Here is a 24,789-nt window from a genome sequence, read left to right on the forward strand (position 1 = left end):
AGTCCTCCCTCCCACACCAAGTCCTCCTCCCACACCAAGTCCTCCTCCCACACCAAGTCCCCCCCCACACCTCCCCCCCCACCAAGTCCTCTCTCCCCACATCAAGTCCTCCCTCCCCACACCAAGTCCTCCCTCCCCACACCAAGTCCTCCCTCCCCACATCAAGTCCCCATCCCACACCAAGTCCTCCCTCCCACACCAAGTCCCCATCCCACTTTCATATCTTTGTTCTGTTTTTATAAAGCACTTTTTAAATTCTAAACTACAAAGCGACAACATGGATTTTCTCCTTAGTAATGTGCTCAGTAACTTCCGATTAAGGAGCAATTTTGCTCGGCAGAGGTGTTTGGCAATGTCTGCAGATATTTCTGATTGCCACACGGTGGGATTGGAGGTAGGTGGAAAGTGCTCCTAGCATCTAATGGACAGAGCCCAGGGACGTCACCACATCCTACAACAGGAAACCCCCCAACAAAGTACTGTTCACCCAAAATGTCAATACTGCCAGTCAAGAAACCCTGCTCGAACTCTAAAATTTTAGTCCTATTTTAAATATGACAAAAGACTCAAAAGTAAAGAGGACAGTGCAGGTCTAGGGATGTGGTTCCGGGTAGACAGCTGCCTAGCGGACCCAAGGCCTCGTGTTCCATCCTCACCACCCCAAGAGTAAGCATTAAATGTGTCTTTACAAGTGGAATTAGACGAAGAATATGGACCTGGCGGTCTTACAAATCATGTTAGAAACCTAGTTACCAATTTTGTTGTCCCATACAAATTACTCAGTTTCCTCAACTATAAAATTCTAACTAAACACAAATCGTTTGGATTTCTGTGAAAATGGGTCAGTTTAGCCCCAGTGCTCTGCCCTCTATGGGTCTGGTAGGCGGCGCAGCAGAGTCACCAGGCATCAGCTTCAGGCCCTCCCTTCTGTCTTGAACCGCTCTTAGGTCAAATTCCAACCCTGGTCCCATCACAGACTTAAGTTGGGATACAGCCATGCATATTGTGAAACAAACACATTAAAGCAAAACCACCGTAGGACACAGAGGTGTTACAGGGATTAAGTGTTTTATTTAAACCACTTCAGCCACAATTTCTCGTTTTAAGAGTAAAAACCTATTCTAAGTCTATAATCCTTTTACTTTTAATGTAACCACTCTCTCCCATATCTGTAATCAGGTGACCAGAGGAGAGACCACAAAGGTAGAGGAGGATCCCAACTGGCCCAGAGCATTGTTCTAGGTCTCCTCTATTGCTGTGATACAACACCATGACCAAAAGCAACTTGGGAATGAGAGGGTCTATTTGGCTACACATCCCAATCACAGTTCACCGCTGAGGGAAGTCAAGGTGGGAACCTGGAGGCAGGGACTGATGCAGAGACCATGGAGGAAGGCTGCTTACTGGCTTGTTCTCCAGGCTCATGGTTAGCTCTTCCTTATACCTCACAGGACCACCCGCCCAGGGGTAGGACCACCTACACTGGGCTGGGCCTTCTTACATCATCACTCGTTAATTAAGAAAATGTTCCTCAGACCTTCCTACAGGCCAATCTTATAGAGGCATCTCCTTAACTGAGGATCCCTCCTCCAGATAACCCCAGCCTTTGTCAATTGCCCAAAAACAAAAACCACAAGCACAAGTATGAACCCCAACATTGTGAAATAGGGGACCTACTTTAGTGGTGATCCTGTATGTGATGTAGGTCTCCATTGTACAGACATGCTTCTTGGGATCATCAACCGTGACAAAGAGATCTCTGGTTTCACCATCCATGTCATCATCAAGCTGGAGTCTGTTCAGAAGGGAAGATGAAGAAGCTGGGCTCGAAGTGCCTGCTGGAGTACCACCATTGGGCAAAATGAGATCCTGGAAGAAGAGAAAAGTACAGCCTTACAAATCACAAGGATGGAGAACCTCACCAGCCACAGCTGTGCCTCTCCTCACTCCATGTGTCTGAAATAAACAGGTCAGAGGAGGAACTCAAGCAGGAGCTGACGCAGAGGCCATGGAGGAACGCTGCTTACTGGCTTGCTCCCCATGGCTTTCTCAGCCTGCTTTCAGACACACCCTAGGATGACCTGCCCAGGGGTGGCACCTCCCACAGTGGGCTTGGCCCTCCACATCAGTCACTAATCAATACAATGCCCCACAAACTGCCAAAGAACAATATGATGGAGGTGTCTTCTAGACTGAGGTTCATTTTCAAAGCAGATGGCTCTAACTTGTGTCAAGTTGATAAAAAGCTAACCAGATCTTAGCTTGTCAAACCATCTGTCCCCTTTTGTATTTAAAATTCCACAGTAAAAAAAAAAAATTATAGAAATTGTCAGAGGGAAAAATGTCAGGAAGGGAGGGAAGGAGGGAGGAGGGAGGGGAGGGAGGGGGAGGGGAGGGAGGGAGGGAGACTGAAGAACAACAGCTCTCATTCTCTTTCCACCTTAGGATGAAGACCTAAGGCTACCTAGATAAATTACATGTTAAGAATTTGTTACAAATATAATGTTTTATTTTTTATTAATATTTTATGCTTTTCAAGACAGAGTCTCTTTGCGTAGCCTTGGCTATTCTGGAACTTGCTCTGTGGACCAGGCTTGGCCTTGAACTCAAGAGATTCGCCTGCCTGAGTGCTGGGGTTAAAGGCCTGTGCTACCACCGCCCAGTGTGTTTGTTTGTTTGTTTTGTTTGTTTTTTGCAAATATGTATTTTTAAAAGGCTGTGGTGGTTTGAAAGAAAATAGCTCCCACAGGCTTCATAAGGAGTGGCACTACTAGGAGGTGTGGCCTTTGTTGGAGGAAGTGTGGCCTTGTTACAGGAAGTGTGTCACAGTGGGTGAACTCTCAGGTTTCAAATGCTCAAGCCAGGCCCAGTGTCTCTCTCCTCCTGCTACCTGCTGATCCAGATGTAGAACTCTCAGCTCCTCTCCAGCACCATGTCTGCCTGCACACCACCATGCTTTCCACCATGACAATAATAAACTAAACCTCTGAACTGTAAGCCAGCCCCAGATAAATGTTTTCCTTTATAAGAGTTGCACGGTCATGGCTCTCTTGGCAGCAACAGAAGCCCTAACTAAGACAAAGACCATGAACATTTATTTAAGGCTCAGTCTCACAGTTCTCCTGCCGTGTTAGGACTTGACAAGGGAACACAGCCCGTGTCTAGCAGAAGATGGGGAGACCCCTGAATGTCACCTCAGAAATCACTGGAAGACAAAGACTAAGAATCTGGCAAGAAAGTGACAAGATACCAATGGGAAGGCACTGGTGACCCAGATCATAGGGTGGGGGTCAAGGAAGTGCTCTGGGGGCTCTGATCTGTCCCCTGGAAGTCACCTCAGCAGTCATATCCATGAGCTACAGCTGATCAGAGGAGACCCCAAAAAAGAAAGATGAGACAAGGCAGAGGAAAGCATGGCCCGGGTCAAGAGAAATGCCACCCTGCTCAGTGGGTGACAGACGTACACAGAAGGTTCTCTCCTTTGCCTCCATCTGTGCCAACCACAGATCACTTAATCAGATACTTAAGGCAATGTCAAAAATAATGCCAGTGGTATGTGCCTTTAATCTTAACACTGGGAAGGCTGAAGCAGGTGGATCCTCTGTGAGTTCGAGGCTAGCTTGGTCTATATAGTGAGTTCCAGGACAGCTAGGGCTATGTAATAGAGAGACCCTGTCTCAAAAACACGGAACAAAAAAAAAAATTAGTTTTTGTAACTATTAAAAGGGTGCCATCTTTTGTAGTAGGCTTTCTCTTTGGGCCACCAACCAGCTCTCAAATACAGACATAGAGACTTCTTATTAGTTGTGAATGCTCGGCCTTACCTTATGCTTGTCTCACTAGCTCCTGTAATTTAATTTAAGCTGCTTGTCTTCATCTATGTTTTGCCTCAGGGCTTTTTACCTTTCTTTCATTCTGTGTGTCCTACTTTCCTGCTTCCCCTGGCTAGCCCCAGGCTCCACCCTCTCTTTCTCTCTTCTCTCCGGCCTATTGACTCCTCCTGCTTATTGTCTCTGCCTGCCAGCCCCACCTATCCACCTCCTGCCTAGCTATTGGCCATTCAGCTTTCTAGCAGACCATTCAGGTGCCTTAGGCAGGCAAGGTAAAACAAATGCAGCCCATCTTTACATAGTTAAAGTAATATTCCTCAACGGTCTTTACCGAAGGTGCTCATGGGAACAAACCCCCACCCTACACGATGCTGCTTTCTCTCAGCTATCTGCCAACTGCGGCCAGCAGGAGGAGCTGCCAGCGGGGCACTGTGTCCTCTGCAGCTGCTCTGGTATGGATACAAAGGCAGAGCCTCGCTACAGCGGCTGCTGCTGACCTGCTGGCCTTCTGGGGTGTCCACACCACAGGGCATGCATGGAGTGTCGCACTCAGTGTCTGGAGGTCTGGCAGGAGACATCATCTCTGGAACTCTGAGAGAGCCACAATGGCACTCCCCTGTCTGTACAATTTTAAACACGGACTGCAGGCAGGCCACCTTGTTAGACTCCGCAAGGGCCCACCTTTATATTTATCAACACTAAAGCACTGGCCTCAGAACAGCTCAGTCAATGGTTAACCATTGCAAGAAAGAAAGAAAGAAAGAAAGAGAGAGAAAGAGAAGAAGAGAAAGAAAAAAAAAAAAAAAAAAAAAAAAAAAAAAAAAAAAAAAGAAAGAAAGAAAGAAAGAAAGAAAGAAAGAAAGAGAGAGAGAAAGAAATCAAAACCTTGGCCAAACAAGCCAATCAACTCAATAGGTTTTCTGTGATCTAGCCTAGCTAATTCTGGAAGCCACCATGTTGTCATATCTTGTCTTTGTTTGAAATCCACCTCCTTTAATATAGATGTTACCAAATATGCCAGATGTGTATGTATGTGTTCTCTCTCTCTCTCTCTCTCTCTCTCTCTCTCTCTCTCTCTCTCTCTCTCTCTCTCTCTCTCTCTCTCCCTGCCCCACTTCTTCTCCCCACTTGGGAGGCATCTGCACAAATGCAACTGTAAATATTAACCACTGATCTAGGGGCTGAATAGATGCCGCTCTAGTTAAGGGCACTTCCTGCTCTTGCAGAGGACCAAGGTTTAGTTCCCGGCACCCACCTGGTAGCTCACAACTGTCTGTAATTCCAGTTCCAAGGGATCCAAAATTCTTTTATCACATCTGCAAGTACCATGCACACATGTGGTGCACACACATACATGCAAGCAAACAAATATTCATACATATAAAATAAAAATAAATATTTTTAAATTGTTGACTTATACACCTGACTTATCCACAAACAATGGCTTCCCCTTGTGTGTGCATGTATACATGTATGTGCATGTGCTGGTGTAATTATCTATTTTCCTTCTCTTGCTTGATCTACAGCGACTCTATACAAATGCTTCTAGGTTTTACCCTAGGGACCTCAGCAGCAACCTTGAGGAATAGCTACATATGATCTGAAATGCCCTGACCAGTGTAGGAAGGGAGAGTCCAGCAATCAAATTCAGTCACAACCAAATCTGGTCGGATCCTTGCATCCTGGGACTACACAGCCAGGGAAAACACCTTCACCTCTCATTCCAGGGTGTCCCCTGCAGTAGCTGGGCACACAGGAATGACAGACGAGACCCAAGTGTCTGAAGTCTCTGGAGCAGTAATGCTACCGCTCTGACAACCAATGACAGCCTCACAAGATCAGCAATTTTTCCAGTCCCTTTGCTAGTCTTCCTCTCCATTCTCTGGTCATAAATCCTTCTAGGTAAACATGAATCTGCTGTTTTTAAAGCTAATCAGGTAAAGCCAACATTTTTTCCTTTGGGGTCATAAGTTTATCACAAAATGACTTTCAAGACCCTGCCCCATGAGAAATAAATGCACTAAGAAAACACGAAGATCTTAGGGGTGACAAGCGAGTGTTGGGTAGCGTGACTGGTCCAGGCACCTCTGCCCAGCAGAGACCTCAGCAGCAGAGTTTATTGTGCTTTGACCGAAAGCAGGCATCTCATGGTAGCAGCACCACCAACATGAGCTGCAGGTACTAGGCTGTTATCATCAATCAGTTCTCCATATCACAGCTAGGGTGCTTCTAAAAAATATCTAAACCCAAGGCTAGGGGGATGACTCAGAAGTTATGAGTACTTGATATTAGCAGAGGGCACCCACATAGGGTGGCTCACAACTGCCTGGGACTCCAGCACTAAGGAACCTGACGCCCTCTTCTGGTGTCCTCAGGCACCTGCACTCATGTGCACAAACTCACACACAGACACACACACATATGTATATAATTTAAAATAAATAAATAAATATAGCAAGTTCCAGGACAGACAAGGATACAGAGAAACCCCATCTCTAAAAGCAAACAAAAACAAAACAAAAAACCCACTCATTGCTGTAAAACGTCAACTCTGGCCTGTAGTTGTAGAACATCCCTTCCTCTGTCCCCTGTCCCTCACTCTACACCCAAGAAAGACACACAGAGAGAACTGCATTGCTTCAACAACTCCTCTGGTTCAAGGAATTTCAGTTTCAAGATCGGTTACGGCCAGTGGTTGGCAAGATAACTAACACACATCTCTGGTGGGATTCTTTGTTATGTTAAACACGAGGTTCCTAATAGCAGAGTGGCATCTACTGGGAGCCAGTAAAAACACAAGTCACGCTAACATAGTCCAGCTTCTCTTTTGACACCACTGGGGAAATGTGGGGAACATGAAGACCCCATTTCAGAAGAGCCCGGCAAAGCAGCTCAAGGCGGCCCACAGGGAGGACAGCGCTTGCCCACTGCTGGTACCTGCCCGGTTTGTCCTAAGTTGCCCACTGCCAGTACCTGCCCGGTTTGTCCTAAGTCACGTGCATAGCAGGGACCGGAAGAATGACTGTGTCCTACACAAATCCAACAGAACACTCTTGACTGATGATTTTGCTGTAAAATTCAATTTAAACCCACTATACAGAATCAACTCAAAGGGAAACACTCAAAAACAGGCTTATCAAAGATACTCAACACAACAGAACAGGGAACACAGGGAGACCTGGAAAATGACCAGGACTGAGTGTTTACAGTAGCAAGACAGACAAGATGCTGCACACTCATTATAGAAACTATAAATCTAAGGTGGGCAGAGAGAAGCATGCCTAATGCTAGTACTGGGATGGCAGAGGCAGAAGGATTACAAGTTTGAGACCAGTCTGCATTATATAGCAAGGCTCTCCTTTAAAAAATAGATAAATCTAGACAGACAGATAAAATTATAGCTCTAGACTTCCAGACCATCTCAGTGAGTTAACCACCACAGCTTACTTCCTCCCACCCTACCACCAGATGCTAACCTAGCATCTAAAGAATGGGAGACAAACAATAGGAAAAGCAGTGACTCTGAGAACGAGGAGAGGCTGCCACCCAAGGGCCAGGCTTTCAAAAATCTTCTACTAGATATAACTGCTGAAAAGGGAACCAAGAGACACCTTTCATAGAGTTTTTGAGGCTATTTCACTGTCACTGAGGCTTGCAAAGAAGTAGAAAATGCCTTTATCCCAAACCCTTCATCCTTTAAAAGGAATATATCAAGGGGCTGAAGAAATGGCTCAGTGGTTAAGGGTTCCTGTTGCTGAGAGGATCCTGGTTTGGTTCCCAGAACCCACATGGTGGCCCCAAACCATCTGCAGCTCCAGCTCCAGGTATTCAACAGGCATGCATGTGGTGCACATACATGAATGCAGGCAAACTATTCATACACAAAAAGTAGACAAACAATTATCTAAACATTTAAAGAAGCTGGGTGGTGGTGGCGCATGCCTTTAATCCCAGCACTCAAGAGGCAGAGACAGGCTGATATCTGTGAGTTCAAGGCCAGCTTGGTCTACAGAGTGACTTCCAGGACAGCCAGGGCTGTTACACAGAGAAATTCTGTCTCCAAAAACAAAACAAAACCAATTTTTTTTTTTAAGAATATATCAGGGAGCCAGTAAGAAGGTTCAGTGGTTAAGAGCACTGGCTGCTCTTCCTGGGGACCTGGGTTCAGTTCTTAGCACCTACATCATGACCATCTGTAACTGTCAGGGGACCAGCATTGAGGTTCAGCCTGACCTACTGAAGGGTTCCTTGATGGAGGGAGTGAAGAACTGGGAAATGATAGAGAGAAATATAGGTGTAGAAAAAGACAGAGACACAGGATAGCTTCTGGAGGACCCTGGGTCAATACACAGCAGCCTTGAGTTTATTTCTAATGGGCTTTTTATACACTAGCAAGGGGAGAGGCAGAAGACCTCCCCCTTTCAAGATCAAAACACAACATACAACCAAGTGTAGACCCTTCAAAACACCTGGTAAACACGCCCCATGGCAAAGCATCTTGTGATCAGGCCTTGACATATAAGACACCTGGTAGCCATGCCTTTGTAGCCTATTATGCAGCCTTGGAGAGCGACATAAACTCCCTCTGACTTTGAGTGGAAACACAAGCTAGAATCTTTGTGGGCTTCCACATGTAACTGCAGTTCCAAGGAATCCAATGCCACTTCATGCACATGGCACATAGACATACATGCAAACAGAACATCCATACACATAAAATAAAAATCATTTTGTGAAAGAATAGGGGCCTTGGGGTGGCTCAGTGGGTAAGGGTCAGGGCACTTGCCACCAAGCCTGACAACCTGAGTTTGACCCCTAGAACCCACATATTCTAGAGTGCTAACTCCCATAGGGTGCCTGCCCTCTGATCTACACACTTGTGACATGGCACTCATCTCCACCCCCTCCTGGCCCTGCATACACTATAAATACGTAATATTAAAAAAGAATGTTTATATGGTGGCTTTTCCAACTGAAGTTCATTGAATGATCGGATTGAATAGCATATTTTAGATTTATTTAATTTTGTAGTGCTGTAATAAAAAAATTATTTATATTTGAAAAAAAAAGAATGTATGGTTCCAAGAAGGCAAGAAGCCTTCAACATTAGGAAATGCAGTGATGTAATTACTACACTAAGAACTGTATGCAAACGGATTGTTGATAGTAACCCTGTCCACAAGGTCCAAAGTGTCTACTGGTGTCATTCACTGGGAAATATGAGCAACTCTATTAAAATCTCTAAGCAAAATTAAGGGTTTGGAAAAGGAAAGTTCATAGTATGTTAAATGCTATCAGAAATATCAGTAATCAACTTTGAAAACCTTATTCTAGTGAAGGAAGCCAAACACAGAAGGCTACACATTTTATGATCCATATACGTTACTGTAAGCACAGGCATGTCCTCAGACACAGAAAGCAGACTTCTGGCTGCCCCAGTGCAATGACAGTGATGGTGGCTCCACCGTCCTGTGAACACACTACAAATCAACCGTATGGTTGACGATAGTGAAACTTCATCCTGTGTGAATCATCTCTCAATAATAATAATACGAATCAGCAAACACTGGGAAACCCTGGAGGCACAGCTACTGAATTCAGAAAGAAGAGCCTTTTTCAAGGAAGAGGAATATTGAGGCAGGGTCTCATGTAGCCCAGGCTGGCCCAGAACTCACTACCAAGATAAGGATGACCTTGAGCTCCTGATTCTCCTACTTCAGCCTCCCAGTGCTGGGATTCAGGTGCGTGCCCCCTCACCCAGCTTCAGAAGTAAGATCCTGACAACCAGTGTTGGCCACCGTTCACAATCTGGAGACACCGCAATGAGGTACTGAAAACACGCAGTCATCAGCCACACTGCTTCATGGCAACTCAAGCTTCCCCAAATTAACCTAAAATTTAATCCAAGGAACAGTGAGACAATGTCTTCCACACATTTAGAAATGATAAATGCAAACGATGTGTTTACAAACATTACTAAGTGAAAGACTGTAGGGGGCACTACACAGAGGGGCAGTCAGTGACACCCAAGTGACTGACCCCTCCTGCAAGAGGATCACACATTCTTACTATTACAAATGGTTTCTCACAGAGACACCTCATCCCATTGGCTGTGGGTTAGGTCATGTGACTTGCTCCAGCCAATGGCAAATGAATGAAGGGCAGCCTAGGCCAGCCCTAAGCCGAGCTTTAGAAACAAAGGGACTGCTCCTTCAGAAACATACGACTTGGGAAGAGTGGGTGCAGATGACTCCCAGCCAGAACACACAGCATGACCTAGAAATTAGTGTTTGTTGTGAACTTCAGAGCTTTGGAAGTTGTTTATTATTACAGCCGTAAACCTGACTAGTGCAGATAATTACAAAAATGTATAATTTCTAAACTGTAGAGAGGAAATGATGATACAAACAGTGGAGAATTTTAAAGACATTACCCATTTTAACCCTGGAGTTATTCAAATGTCTTACTAAACTAATATGTCCAAGTTCTTGGACCTGCTCTCCTTGTTATTCACAACAAGAGGTTCAGTTTTGCCCACCACTGACTTAGAAACACGATATCAAATAGTCTCCCAACCTCCACAGCTGTCTGCACCCATCCATCGAGTCCCGGGACCAGCACAGTCTGTTTTCCAGGCCGGCGCTGTCCAAGAATGGGTTTACTTTACACCTTCCTGCTCTGTATTCTGACCACTTCCTACATGACAAATCTTCCTCTATGTAGGCTCACAGACCACCTGTCTCCACACTTACAGGCTGAAAAAGCTTTTAAGAAACTGAACATGCTTCTCTAGCCTTCCTAAGAGAAACCTTGCCCTTTAAATTGCATCTATCGGCCCAATGTAAAAGAACACCTTCAAATGAACCTCAAAATCAAAGAGCCCCAGTCCACATTCTTTGGCAAGGTGTCCATGATCCGTTATTAGATTTCTGAAGGAATCTCAAGACTGTAGTCCTTGTTCTGGACATTCTTAGAAGCAAGGATTTTGTCTAACTCTCAGATTAATTTAAACATGATTCCTTACATCCTCTAAGGAGGAGCCACTATTTCAAGAATATACTGAGCATTAAGAGATGTCAGCCAATGCAGGACGATGCAGGGCTCCTGAAAACATAGGACTAAGACCATCTGTGTTTAAACAACTCAGTCTAGCTAGGGTGTGAGTGCCAAAGCCTGTGGTGGTGGTGATGATGATGCAAAGCAAAACTGGCTGTGACAGCACTCTGTGCATCAGAGGGAGAGAGCAAAGGGTGCCTCGGCAGCTTGAGAAGGAGGAGGAGGAGGAGGAGGAGGCTTGCCAAACGGAAAAGAGAGCCTAGAGTAGAACACAGTCTGGACAGTCCAGGCTGAGGAGTCACCCCCACTGGAGGAGAGAGGTATTCTCAAAAGCTTGTCCCCAGATGAATAATAACTAAGGGCCACAGCGAGAAGACTGGCTACTACAGGGGCAATGGATGACCCTGACTGTCACCTGTGGACATGTCTGTAAGGGAGTTCCCAGGTTAGATTAGCTGAGGTTCGGAAGAGCCACCCTCCACGTGGGCAGCACCGTCATATGGGCTGAGGCCCTGGGCTGAATAAAAAGGGTGGGAGCTGGGCAGCAGCATCCATGTCTCTCCTTCCCTGAGCACAGTTGGAATGTGACCAGCCACCTCATGCTCCTGCCTCCATGCCTTTCCCATCCTGATGATCCGCAGTCTCACACTGTGAGCCAAAAGCAACCCTTCTTTCCTGAACTTGATTTTCTTGGGTATTTTGTTTGGTCACTGTATGCATACGCCACCTGGCAGACTGAAGTCCAAGGACACAGCTTTCTAAGAAGACAGAGTAAGCTTTCCCAGCTCCACCTAAAAACACAAGTCTACCTAAAAACCAGCTCTTTTATGCCCACCTCCAACCTGCTCTCAGGATCCTGCCAACCCAAACCCACAAACCTGAGCAAAATGTTCATTCCGCTACTGGCATTTCTGCACCCACATCGCACAGACCTTGGGGCATAGAACCCTCCAGAAGTCATCAGAGCTGTTCGTTCTATAGTAAGGAAGACTCTGAGTGACAGGCACGAGTTCATTCAAGTGACATAAAAAACACAGGTCTCGTGTACGGTTGAGCAACACCACACTTGTGGAGGGGCAATGTCCTCCAAGCACAGCAGCCATAGCATCTCATCAGAGGAGCGGTGAGCGCCCAAGCGACCTTCAAGACGGGCTACTGATGTGTCCAGGGAAGGGACGGTCATTAGCCCCTCATCTCAGATCTGAGCCACTCTCTCCAGGACCCTCCCCTCCCAGCTGGATTCAACTCTGCCCCAACCCGCACAAGGCCATGGAGCTACTCAAGGAGGTGTCCCACCTTTTGACATTGCAACACAAAGTTGTCATCCACACAGTTCAGGCTCAAGAAGCATCAATCAAGTTACCAAAAAAAAAAAAAAAAAAATTATACACACACACACAAAAAAAAATCAAGTTTTTATAATTTTGTGTTGGGCCCCATTCACAGCTATCCTGGGGTACATGCAGGCCATAGGGTGCATGTTGGACACACAGAGGATAAACTAAAGGGGTACTCCATCTACGCAGCTATGGTCGAAGGGATGAAGGTGAATCACGGAGGAGACCTTTTGGTGATATGGCTGTTTGGAGGTCACCCACAACCCTGTTAAGTAAACCCAAATAAACTCATTGGCTCACTGAGCTAAGAAAACGGAATCATTACTTTGGTCCCTGGGGGCAGGGGTGTAGACATTTTTTTGCATGTCTGCAGAGAAAGTTAAGGCACTAACTACAACTCAAGGACCCCTTCTTATATGGAAGAAGGTCCTAGCATAGTCTTTATTTACTGTATGTGCATGTACAAATGTGTATGCAGTGCCTGGATCCCAGAAGAAGGTATTGAACCCCTAGAACTGGAGTTATAGTAAGCTTCCATGTGGGTGCAGACAATCCAACCTAGTCCTCTGCAAGAGCAGAAGTGCTCTTACCCACTGCTCAGTCCCCACCCCAACCTGTAACCACTATTCATTCACCTTAAAAATTTGGTCACATGTTTTTGAACCATCACCTGACATAGCACCACACAGACATGTCAGAAAAATTAGCAAAGAACGTTCTTGGCTGTCAGAACAAAGGTCTCAAAGAAACAAAATACTAGTATGTTCTGTGTGAGCAAATGCTTATGGGTTAATCATCACCCGGACCAAATCCCTCGAGGGTAAAAACCAGTCAGGCAAGGAACAGCACAGGACAGACTTGCAGACCAATGGCAAGCATCAAACGTTCCTGTGAAGTTGGTCTCACCAGCTCTCATCTCTGAGATGGTTTTTCAAATCCCCCACGTTTTCAGTTGTCCTCCGACTATCACACACACTTTGACACACATGCAGTCACACACAAAATAAATAATACAGTAATAAAATTCCAAACATCAAGGAATAAGAGAAAAAGCAAGTTCTTAAAAAAAAAAAAAAAAAAACGATTCACACATTAAAAAATAAGAGAAAAAGCAAGTTCTTAACCATGAATGCATGGAATCTCCAGGACTCATCAAAGCTAGAAATGACAGGAAAGAGAAAGAGCAGCTTGTATTTTAAGCTAAATGTTTTTAACCAAAATGTCAAAGTTTTTTTTTACGTTTCTTACAATAAAATGAGATGTCACCAGATTTAAAACTGCATCCACTTATTGCAGCCTGAGTGCATGGAGCTCAGAGGCTGCACTGTGCTAGGTAAGAGCAGACGCAGTCAGCCAGTGACCCCAGAGCTGCGTCCGGTCCTGCAGCTCCACATTCACGGCGCTGCATGTCCTGACAAGGCTGTTGCTGGTTTGTATCTTTCACATCATGTTTCACTTCCTTTTTCTCGTGTGTAGATAGATTCAGTTACAGAAATCCCACCGTTTCAACGGCCTACAGTACTCCAGACGCTAACATGCTGTACAGCTGGGTGGCCTACACCCGGGCTGTGCTCCCCACAGCAAGCCCCACCACCACTTGGGTTTGTGTAAGCACACACCACGATGTTCATTCAACGAGGAAGTCACCTAGAAGCACATTCCTCAGAACACAGCCCTGCTGTAAAGAAACGCGGGGCTGCAGCGGGTCACAGTCCCGTCCTCTTTGCAGGGCCCTTCTGAGTTCAGCTGCAGAAAAGAACTCTGTAAAGAAGGGCCAGTGATCTGAGTCCTCACTTGACAGGAGACGGCAGAGAGGCAGACAGGTGAAGGAAGAAGGAGAGGATGAGGACAAAACCTTACAACCTTGTCTAAACTGTTACAACCAAGTTGGAAAGGAGACGACCCCTTCATGTTGGCCTAGCAGTGACTAAGGGTCTCACCCAGAGGGAGAGACTCGAAGGCTTGTCTTGAAGCCAATATCCAGGAGATCGTACAGTGAGGAGTTCTAAAAGTACCGGGTCCCTTTGTTGTTTGGGGTTTGAGAGGGTCTCTGCCTACGAAGCCCAGGCCCAGTCTCCCGGGGCTGCGATTACAGGTGTGCACCACCACACCTGCTGAAGATGCTTCTATGGCGGAAAGCACCAGCTGTTCAGACGGACGACTATGATTATTATCAGTTAAGCCGCGTAGAGAAAGGCGCTACCTGGCTGCGGAAGCTCACTTTCCTTAAAGCCTCTCCCAGGTACAGCTGCTGTTGGACAAAAGTTAGAGAAAAGTTTACATTTCTAAAATACATATAATTAAACATGTGTTAAGCACCTCTCTTCTAGTAATAAAATATCTGATTATGTCTCTCTGAGATGGCGAAGAGACAAATAATTATCACTCCCTATTTATGTTATAGAGCAAAATACAGGTGTTTTCCAACACATGGGATTTTGAGTGGCGTAATTAACAGGTGCTGTAGCCCCACCACCACCACAAATGAGAGGATATGAAGAAGCAAAATTTATTTGTGCATGTATTTAATCCAAACACGGCATTCTTGACGACTGCCAGGTGCTATTCTGGGAAGGAAAGCAAGCTGAGAAGGGATTGAGTGCAGGAATCTTGTGTAGGCTGCTGCGTGGAGCATGGCAACACGATACACAGTGATTAATGCACAGATGAAGAGAAAACCTGTGGTCCAGAGTGAAGGAGGAAAGGAACCTAACTCTTGGAGGATACTTCAGGATGACTTCGATTCGTTTCATCAACAGCATGGCAGAAGGGCTTGGGCTGAGATTCCAGCCCCTCGGGCAAGCCCCTCAGACTCACTCACATTAGCAAGCCCCTCACACTCACTCCCACTGGCTGGAAGAGGAGGCAGATTGCACAGGGATCTGAGAGTGTGGGTGCAAACTCCGGAAACAGGAAAGTGCCCTTCAGTGGAAGAGAAAGGCAGCCCAGCAAAGAAAGCTGCACGAGCTGGAGATCGGACCCTGGAGGGGCATGAGCTGCTTGGGAGGAAGCGGCAGGAAACACAGCCTGGAAAGAAGATGCTCCACCCTCCGGGATCTTAAGAAGGAATCAGGCAAGTGTTCCACAGAGGATGGGAAGCTTTGAAGCAGGAAGGTGGTGGTCATGCTCCGGCTTTTCAAAACCCCTTCGGAAAAGCACACAGAACCAAGAGGGAGGGCCAGTGCAGGCAGCCGTGGATGGGAGGGCTAGGGCAGGCAGACACCATCCGCTTCCCCTAAGATGCCAGGAGAGGAAGGGCAAACGAGGGGTCCTGAATGCCAAGGTTAGGTGGCTAGGATCACCCCACCGCTCTCTGCCCGATTTCTGCTCATTAGAATTTAGCATATGCTCTTGCAGTAGCAACAGGGTGAAAACAAAGACTAGGATATTCTCTTGAATACGTCTCAGGTAGGGGGAAAAATAGATCAAACCAGAAGGAAATTGTGTTTTAAACAGAGGACTAGACAACGTTTTCCTTCAGGCAAAATCAAATGAAGTCCAAATCAACAACTACATAATCCCCCAGATTCCATCCTTAGGACTAGAGGGTAAGAGCTGCCGAGTAACTGTTCAGCAAGCGCCGGGGCCAAGGGCACCTAGTGCTCGTCATTCTCTTCTGATCCCCCGAGAACTGCTTCCCAGAGACTGCTTCTCTTCAGTGGTCTGCTTCACTGACACCCAACCTGGGCCATTTTTCCACTGTTCAACATCAACAGCCCTCACCTTGGGACCTCCCCGTCCATTTGAGGAGGTCAGGGTCACAGTCTACAGACTGTCATCATACAGTGTTCTTGGGACAGCTGAACCCACCCTCCACAAAGAGCAATGATGTCCAGCTGAGCAGCCAGGAGCCTGGGCTATTAGCCAGCGCGTAAAACAGAAATGAACTGGGCATGGTGGTACACCCCGTAATACCAGCCCTCCAGAGTCAGACGCAGGAAGATGGCAAGTTCAAGGCTAGCCCAGGCTACACAGCAAGTTCCAGGCCAGCCTTGTTATATACATAGATATAGTGAGACCCTATTTCAAAACATCAAATAATAATAATAAATAATGTTTTAAAAACAAAACAAACCTAAGGCTAAACGATTTGTATTTGGAGATAAACTGTATATATTTCACAGTGATCATATATGACTACAATCAAGGGAAGGAACCGTATTCTAAGAGCACGCTCTCTGCCAGACAGTGTGCAAGGGAATCACCCACATGTGGGTCCTACTTACCCCTTAGAGTAACTTGGAAGTGGAGAGGAGATTTTATTATCCCAATGGGACTACTGAGAACAGAACATGGACTAAGAAGGTTAGAGCACAGGTCTAGAGTCACCCATCAGTGACAGGCAGAGGGACATAGAACTAGGCCTGGGACCCCAGAGCAAGCACCATCTGCCACTCACACCCCAGAGATTTCATTAAACAGTATCAACCAGACAAAATATTACAATACCACCTAATTTTTTTTTTTTTACAATGTGGCATGTAGAGAAGCCCCGGCCACCATCAGCCTTCCATATGTTTCTTAGAACAACAACATTCCCGCTCCACCAGTGTCAGAGAAATAACTGGAGTCAGGCCACTGCTCAAGGGCCTTCAGAGCCAGCCAGCTCCAGAGAAGGGCCATAGGCCATTAACAAGCAGCTCCATCTGGTCTCCATCCATCTCCTGGACTGTGGAAAAATGAACCAAGAACCCTACCAGTGTCTGCACTCAGATGTAAACCATGTGGCCAGGCACCACTGTGGATGATCCATCTGAGGTGAGCCTCGGCATTAATGCATGAAGTCAGGGATTCTCATTCCCGGAGATCCTTGTACAGCACAGATCCTATCCAAAGAGCTTGATGGCTGACTCACCCTGACAGCCCCGGAATTGACAGAACAAATCTGAGTTTTAATATTAATTGATAACTATGGAAACTCAAATAATGAAGAGATAATATATTATTCAATGAACACTGATGGAGAATTTGGTTCACTATTTCTAAAAGGGTAAAATAATCAGGACCTTCTCAAATAATGTTCTCAAATTCCAAATGCAAAAACAAACGTCAGGTTGCTTAAGGACTCTGATCACAATTTATATCGGGGGCTACCAAGTTTTCAGAATCAGGGTAAATATGCTCATGTCTGTAACCACCTGTTTTAACAGCTCAAGTAGGCTGTAACTTTGCTGTTACATAAGGACAGGGAAACTTTAACCTCACTAGTTTTTACACATTACAACATATAAGAAAGACTTCAGATTATTTTTCATGTATTTAAGATGTGAAAAATATTCCAACATTTGAGGAGCTGAGGCAGGAGGATCATGAGTTCAATGCCAGCCTGAGCTACATAGATAAGCCCTGTCTAAATAAATATTTTCTTTTTCTTTTCTTTTTTTTTTTTTTTTTTTTTTTTTGGTTTTTCGAGACAGGGTTTCTCTGTGTAGCTTTGCGCCTTTCCTGGAGCTCACTTGGTAGCCCAGGCTGGCCTCGAACTCACAGAGATCCGCCTGGCTCTGCCTCCCAAGTGCTGGGATTAAAGGCGTGCGCCACCAACGTCCGGCAAATATTTTCTTTATGGTGAGAGGTTAAGAATGGGGAACTGGTGTCATGGTGACAATAAATGGTAGCAAATGAGTCCTGACATAGTGTGCTGGTTGAGGAAATCTGTACACGAGATAGAAGTGCATAGAAATGCACACATACACACACACACACACACACACACACACACACACACACACAGAGAGAGAGAGAGAGAGAGAGAGAGAGAGAGAGAGAGAGAGAGAGACCAACACAAAGAAAACGAACAGCTATAATATACAGCTAATAAACAACTGTTCACCCTCATTAGTAAATAACATGAAAATGAGTTTTCTTTTGTTTTAATTTTAATGCATGTATACTGCTGGTGTGGTTGCCCATCCTGGTTGTCAACTTGACTACATCTGGAATCAACTAAAACCTAAGCAGCTGGACACACCTGTGAAGGATTTTTTTGGATGGGATCATCTAAGCGGGAATACTCATCCTAAGTCTGGATCATTTGCAACTGGTTGGCTCACCCTAAACCTGGGCCTCACCTTCTGGTGGCAGACCACATAAAAGGACACAGAATAAGGAAGCTTTGCTTTCTGTCTGCCTGCCCTCACTCTCACGGCAGGTTCATCGGTGTTAGAGCCTACCTCTTCAGGATTCCAATACAGATGGAAGACCACCCAAGACATCCAGCCTTGTGGACTAACCAACTGGATTATTGGCCTTTCTGTTGGGAGACAGCCAGTGGTGGTCTGAATGAAAATAACCCCCAAAGGGAGTGGCACTATTAAGAGGTGTGGCCTTGTTGGAGGAAGCGTGTCATTGAGGGTGGGCTTTGAGGTTTCAAATGTTCAAGCCAAGCCCACTGTCATGGTCTCTTCCTGCTGCCTGCAGATCCAGATGTAGAACTCTCAGCTACTTCTCCAGCACCATGTCTGCCTGCATGCTGCCATGTTTCCCACCATGACGATAATGGACTAAACCTCTGAAACTGTAAGGCAGCCCCAATTAACTGCTTTTCTTTATAAGAGTTGCCCTGGTCATAGTGTCTCTTCACAGCACTAGAAACCCTGACTAAGACAAAGCCATTGCTGGAGTAGCTGGACCACAGCCTGTAAGCTATTCCTTTTTAACATATATAGATTCTACTAGTTCTTTCTCTAGAGAACTGATGCTAATACAGGTGTTTCCCCTGCATGGATGTCTGTGTACCAGGGCCTCATTCTATAACTCAGGATGGCCAAGAATACACAATGCAGCCCAGGCTGGCCTTGAAGTTTTCGGCAATCATTCAGCCTCCTGAGAGCCACCACACCCAGCTCATATCAAAATGAAAACATTATCATTTCTCCTATCAACTGGGCAGACTTTAAAGACTACCTCTGACCACAAAGCCACACTGAAAACAAATGCAGAAACATCACCACTCCAGGACAGTGTTTGTTTGTTTGTTTTATTTTTCTCAAAATCCCATCAGATCCAAAGAACAAAGAAGGACTTTGCAAACAGGAAGAGAGATCGTGATACATGGGTCTAAGGCTCTGTCAGGCTAGCGGAGCTAAAAGGAAAATGAATTACAGACCCAGTGTCTCCTCTCTTCAGTCCTCAGCCAGGCCAAAGGCAAAGATTTAGAATGCATTTTACAGCACCCATTTGTCTTCAGTGACCTAAGTGCTTTTCCTGTCGGCCACAGACCGGAATACTCCTGCCTAATGAAGTTCATCTTACTGTGACAGGGACGGCCCAGGAAAGCAGACAGCCTCAGAATCACCTGAGGCAGCCCAGGCCCTGGCCACCAGACGATATGCTAAAGCCAGATGGAAGGGACATCTTTGATTCTGTGCACAGGGTGTTCGATGCCTGAACCTACCTACAAAGCTGGATGCAATAGGGGCAGGCATCTAGGAGAAGCAGCCAGAAGTTGTTAGGCTGACTGGCCTGGAGTACAAGTGCACAGGGCAACACCAGGAACAAGAGCCCCTGCCTTTAAACAAGGTAAAAGGTGAGAACTCCTAAAAGTTGTCCTCTGACCTCCACACAAAGGCCATGGCACGCTCATGCCACACACACACACCCCACACACACACCCCACACACAAATTAAAACAAATAAATACCGGTACCAAAACCTAATGGGGCTGGGCATGATAGCAAATATCTTTAATCCCAGCACGGGGAGGCAGAGGCAGGCCGGGCAGATTCAGGGCCACAGTGCTTGAAAGCAGAAGCTAGGAAGGGATTGGGGAATGGGCGTGGCCAAGGCACTGGAGGGTGTGGAGTGGTTGGTTTCTGGAGAAAGCAAAGAAGAAGGGTATTTCCAGAACAGCTGTGAAACTCTCCATTGAAAGGCAACTCACTTCCCACTTCCTCGGCTGAGAAGGCTCCATCTAGCCTTCTGTCTCAGTCCCAGCCAGAGCACAACAGAAGGCTTTGAGACCAAGTCCAAGGGTCCCGTCTCCAGTGTTCTCCCTCCCCAACCTAGCCCTACACCTTTCCCAGTCCCTGCAGCCTGAGCAAAGGCCATCCATAGCCTTAGTGCCCAGAAAACATCACACACCACACCCAGGTGTTGCACAATACTGTGGGGGGAGGGAGGTTCTTAACTTATGGACATAATGCATCACATTACTAAATCCAAATAAGCCTTACTTATTGAGTAAGAGAGGGCTGGGGGTAGCTCTGGTGACAGAGAGCTTGCCTAGCATGCAGGAGACCCTAGATACCCAGCACTGCAGAAAACTAGACGTGGTAGTGCATGCCTATGATTCCAGCAGCAGAGTTTCGGAAGCAGGAGGATTATAAATTCAAAGTTATCCTTGGCAAGTTCCAGGACAGCCTAGGATAGAGTGGGGGTCAGGGGTCAAGGGGAGGGAGGAGGAAAGGAGGATACTTTGGTTATACCTTAATAAGCACAAGGCCCTAGGCACAATTCCTAGTACACACAGACAGACAGACAGACAGACAGACAGACAGACAGAAACTCCTCTCTCTCTCTCATAAAAAGAGGAAAAACGGATGGCATTAGTTTAATAGAGAGCTGACATCACTGTCAAGTTTGAAGCTATTAAGTAAAAGATTCATAAAATAAAAGGAACATTCATTTTTTTTAAAACCACAATCGAGGTCAAAGCCAAGACATCAATAAAACCTAGATATGAAAGAACGGCAAGCCATAACATTTCTCCTTGTTCTGGAGAAAATTAGATAAAAACTAACCTGCCTATGGAAAAATATATAGCTACAAACATTAGTCAAATGGAAACACGAAATAGAACGCAGAGAAAAAGGAAATTGAACACAGCAAACCTGATCAATCAAGCCAGTCAGGAAATGGGGGGGGGGCAGAAAATAAAAAATAAATTCAAGCTGGGTGGTGGCGGCTGCGGCGGCGGCGGCGGCGGCGGCGGCGGCGGCGGCGGCGGCGCACGCCTTTAATCCCAGCACTCAGGAGGCAGAGCCAGGCGGATCTCTGCGAGTTTAAGGCCAGCCTGGGCTCCAGAGTGAGTTCCAGGAAAGGCGCAAAGCTACACAGAGAAACTCTGTCTCAAAAAACCAAAAATAAATAAATACATACATATATACATACATACATACATAAATTCAAAATTCATACAAAGCATTAGCAAGGCCAGAGAGATGATTCCATGGATAAATGTGCTTTACCATACAGGCCTGAACATCTGAATATGATCCCAGAACCCACACACAAAGCTAAAGCTAGATGCAGCAGCCCATCTGCAATCCCTGCATTCCTATGGTGATGGGTAGTTGAGACAGGATGCCCAAAGGCCAGTTAGCCGGGGGCATGTATACTGCATAGCAGAGACAAGACAGATATTCCCTCAACAAGGTAGAAGGCCAAAACTGCCCCAGGAGTTGTTCTCTGACCTCTGCACAAATACCCTGACATATGCACACGCATGCATGCACACTCACTAAAAATAAGGAAAACTTTAAACCATCAGCAAACTAAATCCAAAGCAAAGTAGGATGCATTCTAAGTATTCACGTAAGCATAGCTCAATATCAAGAAATCAACTGACAGCTGGGCATGGTGGCACATGCTTTTAATCCCAGCACTCAGAAGGCAAAGATAGGTGGATCTCTATGAGTTTGAGGCCACCCCAGTCTACATAGAGAATTCTAGGACTGCCAGAGCTACATAGTGAGACCCTGTCTCAAAAAAAGGGAGGGGAAAATTAGTCAATTAACTGATGCAGGGGGAAAAATTAGTCAATTAACTAATGTAGAAAAAAAACAAGTAATATAACAATATCCACAACATCAATAGATGCTAAATGGTGCATTTTATCATAACCATTCCATTCATTTCCTGATATTTTTAAAATTAAAGGCTGGAGAAATGCTGTTCTTCCCGAGGGTCAGGGTTTGATCCCAGCACCCACATGGTAGCTAACAACAGTCTGTAACTCCAGTTACAGGGGCTCCAACACCCTCTCCTACCCTCCATTGGCACCAGGCACATACCTGGGGCACAGATATATATGCAGGCAAATACCCACACACATAAAGTAATTTTTCAATTTAAAAAAAGTAGAAAAAATTAGTAAGAAATTAGTAGCAAACAAAGCTAATGAAAACACTCAATGCACGCCCCTTTGACAGACCTAACAAGAATGACCTCATCTAAGAACTGCATAGGTCCAGGCCAATGCAATAAAATATTTTGTTTTTAATTGTGGGGGGGGGGGGCTGCCCATAGAGGACAGAGGGCAGCTGGAGTTAAACATTTGAGCTGCCTGATATGGGTTCCAGGATGCTAACTCCCATGCTCTGGCAAGCACTAAATCTCTTACCCACTTATCTCTCCAGCCCAAACCAAATTTGGTTTAGGGTTTTGTTTTGTTCTGTTCTGTTTGGGGTTGTTGTTGTTTTGAGACATGGTCTCACCATGTAGCCCTGGTTGGGTGGGAATTTGCTATGTAGACCAGGCTGACCTCCAACTCACAGAGATCCACCTGCCTCAGCCTCCCAGGTGCTGGAATTAAAGACATGCACCACAATACCCAGTCATGTTTTTTACTTATTATTATTATTATTATTATTATTATTATTATTATTATTGTTATTATTAAAGAAACCAATGGGTTTCAAATGCGATTACCCTGAATTTTCAAAGTAGACAAGTGTGGTGGTTTGATTGATAAATGTCCCCCACAGTCTCGAGCATCTGAACACTTGGTCCTGAGTTGGTGGCGTTGTTTGGGGAAACTTAGGAGGTGTGGCCTTGCTGAAGGAAGCGTGTCACCGGGGGCGGGCGTTGAGGATTCAAAGCCAGGAGCCATTCCCAGTGGCTCTCTCTGCTTCCTGTTCACAGTTTACGACAGGGCTCTCAGCCTGCTGTTCCAGCTGCCACAGCTGCCTCCCGCCATGCTTGCCCACCCCACCACGATGGCAGTGGAGTCCTCATCCCTCTGGAACCTGACGTCCAAGTCAGCCCTTCCTTCTCTCCTGTTCATCGCAGCAGGAGAAAAGAAACTAAGACTGGGCGGGCATTCAGAACTGGGGAGAATTGACTACAGTCACTAGATGCAAGGTAAAATTTTCAAAATAGCTCTTCTGCATACTGACAATAAAAATATCAGTCAGGAGCAATACCATTTTTAGTTTGAGACCTTCACCTTTAATATGGGGGCAGAAGACACGAAAGGGAACCTGGAAAGTCCTGTGCAGAGGCTCGTCCAATGGGGATCTGGCTGTAAGCACACGGCCAATAACCACCACTGGATAAATGTTTAATGACTACGTGAACGGAACCTGAACTCCCTAAGTCTGGTTTCTCTCTTCTGTTTCCTTTGCCAGCTGGCATAAGCCTTTCCTCAAGGTGCGCAGCACACATATCAAAAGGCTCCTCTGCTTTCCGCCAACTTCACGTTCAACGAGCCGGCGGGAATTCAATCTTGCTGACACAAGATGAAAACTCAATAAAGGAGAGGAAATGAAAACGTGTGCCATGAAGAGATCAGAGTCAGGACTGGGTCAATGGTAGGGTAAACATAACATAAGAGTGGATAACACTGATGGATGATTAGTTTCCAGACCACCTACAATTTGTCCTCAACATCATAGTAGATGACTCTTGGAACTGACTTGGGATTTTCTCCCCACTAATACACACTGCAGAACTGGGTTTGTTCTCTCTGGGTGTGTGTGTATGTGTGTGTGTGTGTGTGTGTGTTGTAGGAGGTGCAGAATGTGGATGTGGGCCAGTGCACAGGTTGAGGGATGTACTCATGCATATGTGTACCTGCACATGGAGGCCACAGAGCAAACTCACGTTCCTTTTCTTCAGGATGGTGTCCACCTTGCTCTCTAATACCTGTAGGCCCGACAGCCCAGTGCTAGGACAAGCACGCACCACACTGCTGGCGTTCTGTTGAACTACGGTCCTGGAGGGCCTCACCACAGAGCTATCTCCCTCGTCTCCTCCCCACCTGCATTTGCTACACAACCCTGCTGGGTCAGAAGGCATTCTTCCTTTCATTTCTTAAATTATATTTAATAATTTTTATGTGTACAGGTGTTTTTGCCTACATGCATGTCTGTGCACCACATGTGTGCCTGGTACCTGAGAAGACCAGAAGAGAGCGTTGAATCCCGGAGTTACAGACAGCTGTGAGCTGCCATGTGGGTTATAGGAATCAAACTTGGGTCCTCTGGAAGAACAGTCAATGCTCTTAACTGTTGGCCTGTCTCTCAAGCCCCGATTCTTATTTTCTCTCATCACTCATGTCTGGATGGTTAAGGTATCCCATCCACTGTACAATGCACTCTACCTACTATCAGAAGCTATCAAGAGCAGGCAAAGAGCTGATATGGTGGTTCATAATTCCAATCCTAGAACTTGAAAGGCTGAGGCAGAAGGATCACCTTAAATTCAAGGCCAGCATGAGCCACAGAGTTAAGATGCTCTATCAAAAACAAAACCAAAAAAAAAAAAAAAAAAAAAAAACACCTCTTTAGTCATATAAGATATGTTCACCTAGGACCTAAAAGATGGCTTCGTGGGTAAATGGCACTTGC

General features: G+C 45.8%; 1 protein-coding gene across 1 annotated transcript in view; it reads right to left on the bottom strand.

The window, feature by feature from the left end:
• Positions 1-24,789, bottom strand: part of Snx30 (sorting nexin family member 30) — a 103,146-nt gene that overhangs the window by 54,240 nt on the left and 24,117 nt on the right. Inside the window, exon 2 of the mRNA XM_028856445.2 lies at positions 1,678-1,869. Coding sequence (XP_028712278.1) covers positions 1,678-1,869 — 192 coding nt within the window. The remainder of the gene's footprint in view (positions 1-1,677; positions 1,870-24,789) is intronic.

The sequence above is a fragment of the Peromyscus leucopus genome, chromosome 2 (genome assembly GCF_004664715.2).
Source record: "Peromyscus leucopus breed LL Stock chromosome 2, UCI_PerLeu_2.1, whole genome shotgun sequence".
NCBI classification, from domain to species: Eukaryota; Metazoa; Chordata; class Mammalia; order Rodentia; family Cricetidae; genus Peromyscus; species Peromyscus leucopus.